Source organism: Capsicum annuum, chromosome 4 (assembly GCF_002878395.1).
Source record: "Capsicum annuum cultivar UCD-10X-F1 chromosome 4, UCD10Xv1.1, whole genome shotgun sequence".
In the NCBI taxonomy this organism is placed as follows: Eukaryota; Viridiplantae; Streptophyta; class Magnoliopsida; order Solanales; family Solanaceae; genus Capsicum; species Capsicum annuum.
Window position 1 is genome coordinate 224,748,115 of NC_061114.1, and position 7,936 is coordinate 224,756,050.

Sequence of the window (7,936 nt, forward strand, 5' to 3'; positions counted from 1 at the left end):
ATTTCATGCATGCATACTCAATTATTTCATGCTATTCAGTCAGTCATTATCTCATGCACAGTTAACCCATGCATTTCAACCTAACCTCATCTCATACACCAGTACATTCAAAGTACTGAACGCATACTTTCTTCGCGCTATGATGTCTTATATCATAGGTTCAGATACACAGTTTCCTGACCGCACTTAGATAATTCAGCATTACAGCAGCAACAGCAGTAGTAAGTCCTCATCTTTCGAGGACAAGTCTTATCATTCATTCAGTTATTTCAGTATTCCTCTATTTCAGTCAGTTGGAGTTAGTTGGAGGTTTGTCCCATCAACTCCACAATCAGTCAGTTTTAGAGGCTTTTTAGACATTCAGACAGTCAGTTAGTTTATCAGTGCTATTAGCCGGATTTCAGTATTTTCACACATGTTTCCAGACTTGCAGATTCAGTTACACTTTCAGTATTTAAAACCTTATGGCATTATCAGTTGTTTTTCCCCATATGTTGTTTATTATCAGTTTACTCAGTACTCACAGCAGGTACCAACTTATGGGTTAGCTTGTGGTCACTTGTGACTGTAAGCACCATTGTCGCGACTAGGGGGTAGCCTGGGGTTGTAACACGTGGATTTCTCTCTGGTTGTCCTTACACTATCTCCTTACTTCTTTTCATCTTTCTTCACAAACTATTATTGTCGTCTAAAAGGCAGAGTAGAAATGTACCTGAAGCTGCAGGAGCATGGCCAATCATCGGTCATCTCCACCTCCTCAATGGACCTCAAATTACATATGGCAGATAAATATGGGCCTATTTTCCAATTAAAGCTGGGAGTAAATCAGAGATCACAAAATAGCCAAAGAATGCTTCACAACAGACGATATGGCCTTTGCGAATGGGCCTACAAATATAGCTTCAGAGATGTTATGCTATAATAATGCCATGTTTGCGTTTGGACATTATGGACCATACTGGCGTGAGATGAGGAAGATAGTCACCATTGAATTCCTTTCAGCTCAGAGAATTCACATGTTTGGCCACATTCGAGTATTAGAAGTAAAATCAGTTGTTAAAGAGATTTATGATTACTGGTTGAAGAATAAGAGTAGTAATTTAAATGGTGCTGTGAAGATGGAGTTGAAGGAATGGTTTGGGAATTTAATTATAAACACTATGGTGAAGATGCTATTTGGAGTACAATACACAGGTATTAAGTAGCGGTTTGGCCATGAAAGTTATTTTCTTTTTTTGAAAAATTATTTATTTTAGTGAAAAAAAGTGAAAACAAGATGTGCTTGGCCATGAAAATTCTAAATATAAATTTCAAAATTATACTTGGAAAAGTGAAAATAAGTAAAACAATTTTTTCACTCATATTTCTCTCACAAAATTTCAAAAAACAACTTTAATTTATATTCATGGCCAAACACAACTTCAACTCCAACTCTCAAAAATTATGAGGTATCAAAATGTCATTTTCCTTACAATATTTTGTGTATCAATAAGAAGTTTTTGAAGTCTTTAAAGGCACCATCATTGGAACATATGGTGGGAATCATTTTCATCCTATATTAGGTCATTTTTCTCCCACTAGTATACAAACACATGTATGTGTATGATTGAAAATTTTGACAAAATTTATGCATCTATAAAGTCAGATACAGTCAATCAATTTTAGTCTAAACCTTAACGCAGTTTGATTAGAATGCGATCGTGACATTTTGGATGATTGACTTTAGTATGTCCACACACTTATTTGGGCATTTTTATCTTTGTTATCTTTATCTCATGAATGTGGCTATTGTTGACTGTCCAACTTATAAGTTCTGCAAATGTGTATTTAAGATTAATTTAAAGGTAAGTTCTATAGAATGGTGATTAGACTGACAGTACTAAACGGGGTAGAGCATTGATAGTCAAGACCGCACAATTCAGAAGATAGGGGTACCAGAGATGATGATGCTTAGATGATTGTGTGGGCATACTAGGAGGGATATAATTAGAAACGAAAGCTATAAGAGGCAAGGGGGGAGCTGCCTCCATTGTGGATAAGATGGGGAAGTGAGTTTTGGATGGTTTGGACATGTGCATGTGAAGAGGAGGTGAACAAATGCGCCTATTAGAAGGTGCGAGAGGTTGACTATAGTAAGAGCTAGGAAAGGTAGAGATAACTATGACACAATTTCAGTTAACTAAGTACATGACCCAAAAAAACGGTTTGAAGTTTGAGGACTAAGGTAAATGGTTAGCAGGCAGTCAGAGTGTTTTCATTCTATATGTAGGAAACGTGTGGGCCATCCTCCTCCTGTCATCTTGTCAATTTTAGTAGTATTATTTAATAATTACACAGTTTTTTAATTCTTATAAGAGTAATTGAAGAAGAGAGAGAACGTGAGATTGAGAAAAGGAAAAGAAAGAGCTGCCTGTATACAGGGCGATCTTCGCTCATGGATTTTTGCCACATTTATATATAGGCACAAGTGAGCTCTTACAACAAGTTGATTGTAGCCATGGATTTCTTTCTGGTTGTCCTTACACTAGCTATCTCCTTTCTTCTTTTCTTCTTTCTTCACAAACTATTTTTCTCAGCTAAAAGATGGAGTAGAAAGGTACCTGAAGTTGGCGGAGCATGGCTGATTATCGGCCATCTCCACCTCCTCAATGGATCTCAAATGCCACACAAAATTTTTGGTCATATGGCTGATAAATACGGGCCGATTTTTCGATTAAAGTTGGGTGTAAATCAAGTTGTAATCGTGAGTGATCACATAATAGCCAGAGAATGTTTCACCACAAACGATATGGCCTTTGCAAATCGGCCAAAATCCATAGCTTCAGAGATCTTAGGCTACAATTATGCCATGTTTGGGCTTGGACCTTATGGACCATACCGGCGGGAGATAAGGAAAATTGTCACAATTGAGTTCCTTTCAGCTCGGTGAATTGACATGTTTAGCCATGTTCGAGAATTTGAAGTAAAATCAGCTGTAAAAGAGACATATAAATATTGTTTGAAGAATAAGAGTAGTAGTTTAAATGACGTTGTGAAGATGGAGATGAAGGAATGGTTTGGGAACTTAACTATGAACACCATAGTGAAGATGCTATTTGGAGTACAATACACAGGTACTTAATTTTAGTTATAAATAATTTTGTGATTAGCTGTTCACAGCAGATGACTTATTAATGCTTATTAAATAGATTTACTTGAAATTACTTAAATGTGATCTGATATAAAATAAATTTAAACCCTAAAACTTAAATGTTAGATCCACCTATGCAACAGATAAGGAAGATGAACAACGGAGTAAGGCTCACAAAGCAATCAGAAGATTTTTTGAATTATTGGGGGCCTCTGTTGTGGCTGATTTTTTACCTTATCTAAGATGGTTGGATATTGGTGGCCATGAAAGAAACTGCTAAAGAAATAGATATTATTCTTGAAGATTGGTTAGCAGAGCACAAAACAAAGAGGAAATTAAAGGGAAGTAAATCAGGAGATGAAGATTTCATGGATGTCATATTGTCCATTTGTGAAGACAAAGATCTTTATGGTTTTGATGCTGATGCCATTATCAAAGCTACTTGTATGGTACGTTTTTAGTTAACTGATCTTATAAACATCATTTACAATTGTGGTAAAATATTCAGGATTCGAAGCTTATGATTTCTGTGAATCCTTCACTTGCCTTAGAAAATAACAGTCATTGATCACGTTTCACCCGTCTTTGAAAATAGACCGTGCTAACATCTCATTGTGAAATTCAACTATTGTAATTAATTTTTCAATTACATGGATTGAAAATTGGCTATTTCTGACTTATCTGGCTGCTTAATTCGCAACTAACTATTTTATCGATCCATGTCGTTGAAAAATGATCATTATCATGGAATTTCAAAAGTCATGGGTAGACTTTCTGGTCAATACTCATTATCATGAAACTTCACATTTTGAATTTGAAACTCCATTGGTCAAAGACATGGTAGGAAAGTGGTCGATGAACATTATTTATACGTCATTCAACCAATAACCCATTTTTGCTGGTGGTTTCACAGTTTGTTAATTATGTATATGTTTAGTAAATTTCTCAACGCACATATATGATTTGGGCTAAAACTGCTTACTTGTGCCGAATATGTACATAATCTGTATATCTTTCCCTGATTTAGAATGTCAGTGAATATAACTTAGACCAATTTTATTTATACTTCTTATTATATATTGTGGAATGTGGAGTTAATTGCTGCAACTTTCGGGCTTGGCAGGCTATGCAATCAGCAGGTACTGATACTACAATTGTAACTCGAACATGGACTCTATCTTTACTCCTAAACAACTACGAAGCCCTCAAAAAGGCCCAAGATGAGCTAGACATTCATGTTGGCAAGAACAGATGGGTCCAAGAATCGGACCTCAAGAACTAAGTTTATCTTCAAGCTATTGTTAACGAATCGTTGCGTTTATATCCAGCCGCACCACTCATGCTACCCCATGAGTCGATTGAGGATTGTGTTGTTGGTGGCTACGATATACCAAAAGGCACTCGCTTACTAGTGAACATATGGAAAATTCATTATGATCCGGATATTGGGCCAAATCCACAGGAGTTTAAGCCAGATAGGTTCTTGAAGACTCATAAGGATGTCAATGTAAGAGGGAATCACTTTGAGTTGATTCCGTTTGGTAGCGGAAGAAGAATGTGCCCTGGAGTTTCTTTGGGCCTTCAAGTTGTGCAATATGTGATGGCTGTGCTACTGCAGGGGTTTAAAATTACAAGACCTTCAGATGAACCAATTGATATGAGTGAGAGTTTTGGATTGACAATTCTCAAAGCTTCTCCACTTGAAGTTCACCTTGCTCCACGCTTGGATTCTAATCTTTATGAATTAAATAATGATCTTTTCTAGTAAAGTAAGGTTATAATTAAGTATAATTATTCAATAGTTACAATGTTATGTTTAGTTTTATGTATGTTTGCAGATGATTATTATGTTTACATATAAAGATTCCTGAAAATAATATATAGAAAGAGAACTTAAAATGGACATGATCTATCATTATGTGTGAGTATCTCCACTATAGAAAGAGAAACAAGTCTAGTAAAATAACAACTAAAACCAAATAGATCACTTTCTATTGGAAATCATGTCCCCCTTAGTCAAAAACTGAAAAAACATGTTGTGACTTTTGAGTACCTTAATGCAATTTTCATTCTTTGTTAATTGAATACAAATTACTCCCTCCATCCCATTTTACCAGTCTCAAATTGAGATTGCACATTGATTAAGAAAAATAATTAATAACATAGCTAGTTTATCATAGTACCCCTATTAAATAATGTTTATATTTTAATTTGAAGAAAAAATAATTAATGCAGAGGATAAACATGAAAAAAAAAATTGTCTTGTCTTGATAAGTAAAAAAGAATAAGTAAAATGGGACATCAAATTAAGAAATTTAGGACGGGTAAAATGGAACGGAGGAAGTATACATGTAATTTTGGCTTTCTATATTCCCAACAACAACAACAAACCCAGTGTATTCCCACCTAGTGGGGTCTGGGGGGTAAGATGTACGCAGTCCATACCTCTACCTCTAAAGAAGTAGAAAGGCTGTTTCCGATAGACCCCCGGCTCAAGTCACGAGATACCACACAAACTCATAGTAAAGCACAGAACTAGATTACATAACATAAATACGGCATCCATAAGTATTAGAAAACAGAGGAAAGCACACAGATTCGTAATAACCTGGAACATGGAATCATAACAAGAATAAAACCCCCACCAAGTAATTCCCTACACTAGCGACCCAAACCGGCCCTAGTCTTCTGCCCTAATTCGCGTCCTCCAGACCTTCCTATCTAGGGTCATGTCCTCGGTGAGCTGTAACTGCTCCATGTCCCACCTAATCACCTCACCCCAGTACTTCTTCGGCCTACCCCTACCCCGCCTAAAACCATCCAACGCTAGCCTCTCACACCTACGAACCGGGGCATCCATGCCCCTCCTCTTCACGTGACCGAACCATCTCAATCGGGCTTCCCGCATCTTGCACTCCACTGGAGTCACACCAACCTTCTCCCGGATAGTCTCATTCCGAACTCTATCCCCTCTAGTCAGCCCACACATCCAGCGCAACATCCGCATTTCTGCCACCTTCATTTTTTGGATGTGGGAGTTCTTAACTGGCCAACACTCCGCTCCATACAACATGGCCGGACGGACTACCACCCTGTAGAATTTGCCTTTCATCTTGGGCGGCACCTTCTTATCACACAACACCCCCGACGCGAGCTTCCACTTCATCCATCCATCCCCAATAATTTGTCCAAGCTTTCGTGGATAGAGTTACCTGATAGTTGTGCTAATAAAGATAGCAGGTAACCGTGAAATTAGTTGACATACACGCAAGCTAACTCGAATAGAAAAATTATGAAAGAACAACTAGTTTGGTAATTTAAATGTCAAATGTAATAAAACTGCTCTTCTTGTAAAATTTGTTTAGTGCACATGACTTACAATCCCTCCCTTGCATGTTAGTCGTCTTCGTAAATCTTTTGAATCTTGTGATGATAATTTATATATGTGCAAGATGCATGTAATAAAATGTCCTTCAAATCTAGTGGTATCTCAGATATGTCTTGTTATTGTGAAATATTCAAATTGAAAAATTACTAGATATAGAAAGTGGTGTTGAGAAATAGTTTGGACATAGGATTATTATTTTTTGATTCATTATGTTCATATCTTGTGATATGAACTGCTGAAATTTTTGGCTTTATATTGGTAGGTTATGTTGGCAGGCGGCAGCAGGTGTAGACACCACCCACTTAACTCTAACCTGGATTTTATCTTTACTCCTAAACAACTACCAATCACTAAAAAAAGCCCAAGGTGAGTTAGACACTCATGTTGGCAAGAGTAGATGGGTCCAAGAATCAGACATCAAGAACTTAGTTTATCTTTATGCTATTGTTAATGAATTGTTACGCTTATATTCACCTACACTGCTCTTGGTTTCCCACGAATCGATTGAGGATTGTGTTGTTAGTGGCTATGATATAACAAAAGGGACTCGCTTATTCGTGAATGTATGGAAGTTTCATCACGATCCTAAAATATGGCCAAATCCACATGAGTTTAAGCCAGAGAGGTTCCTAACGATGCCGGTGGCAGATGTAGCATATATCCAGGGGTCCGAACCCCCTTTTTGATTCACAAATCCGTGTGTTGTCTTTGCATCTTGGGTCATCATCTCTACTTTATCTCTTTCTTTAGTGTAGTTTCGGTTTTAGCTTGTTTTCCACTATTTATACACGGTTAAAATTATTTTTTATGTATATTTAGTATATGTTGAACCCCCTTCGACTAGTTTGTATGTGCACTTTCAAACCCCCTTAATGAACATTATGCTCCGCCACTGAACGACGCACAAGGATGTTGAGGTAAGAGGTAATCACTTTGAGTTGATTCCATTTGGTAGCGGAAGACGAATGTGTCCTGGAGTTTCTTTGGCCCTTCAAGTTATGCACTATGCGTTAGCTGTGTTGCTACAAGGGTTTGAAATTAAGAGACTTTCAAATGAATCAGTTGACATGAGTGAGAGCTTTGGACTGACAACTCATAAGGCTTCTCCATTCGAAGTTCACGTTACTCCACGTTTGGATTCTAATATTTACGAATGAAATTGCTGCTCAATAGTCACAATGTTATGTCTCGTTTTATGCCTGTTTTACAAAAGATTTTTTCATTTATAAATAACATATTTGAAAATAATATATATAAGAGACCTTTGGTTCAAGTATATCTGTCTCAACTCTCAACCCACCCACCCACCCCTCCCCCCTCGCCCCACCCCCCTTTTTTTTGGTTCAGTTCCTTTAAGTTTTTGACTATGTCATTTTATTTTATTTTGACGCACGACTATGTCATTTACTCTCCTAAAT

General features: G+C 37.1%; 2 protein-coding genes and 1 pseudogene across 2 annotated transcripts; all 3 read left to right on the forward strand.

The window, feature by feature from the left end:
• Positions 1 to 869: 869 nt before the first annotated feature.
• LOC124898095 (cytochrome P450 82A3-like) lies at positions 870 to 1,205 on the forward strand. The gene has a single exon (XM_047411720.1). The coding sequence runs from the start codon at positions 870 to 872 to the stop codon at positions 1,203 to 1,205; it is 336 nt and encodes a 111-aa protein (XP_047267676.1).
• A 1,167-nt stretch (positions 1,206 to 2,372) lies between these two features.
• LOC107867090 lies at positions 2,373 to 4,984 on the forward strand (annotated as a pseudogene).
• Positions 4,985 to 6,422: 1,438 nt separating this feature from the next.
• Positions 6,423 to 7,675, forward strand: LOC124898096 (cytochrome P450 82A3-like). The gene is made up of 3 exons (XM_047411721.1): positions 6,423 to 6,442; positions 6,781 to 7,149; positions 7,414 to 7,675. Exons 1-3 carry the CDS (start codon positions 6,423 to 6,425, stop codon positions 7,673 to 7,675), a joined length of 651 nt encoding a protein of 216 aa, XP_047267677.1.
• The last annotated feature ends 261 nt before the right edge of the window (positions 7,676 to 7,936 follow it).

Coding starts and splice junctions, on each gene's coding strand:
- LOC124898095 (XM_047411720.1), top strand. CDS start 870: ATGGCCTTTGCGAATGGGCCTACAAATATAGCTTCAGAGATGTTATGC.
- LOC124898096 (XM_047411721.1), top strand. CDS start 6,423: ATGAAAGAACAACTAGTTTG. Junction 6,443..6,780: donor ATGAAAGAACAACTAGTTTG/GTAATTTAAATG, acceptor TTATATTGGTAG/GTTATGTTGGCAGGCGGCAG. Junction 7,150..7,413: donor TTTAAGCCAGAGAGGTTCCT/AACGATGCCGGT, acceptor GCTCCGCCACTG/AACGACGCACAAGGATGTTG.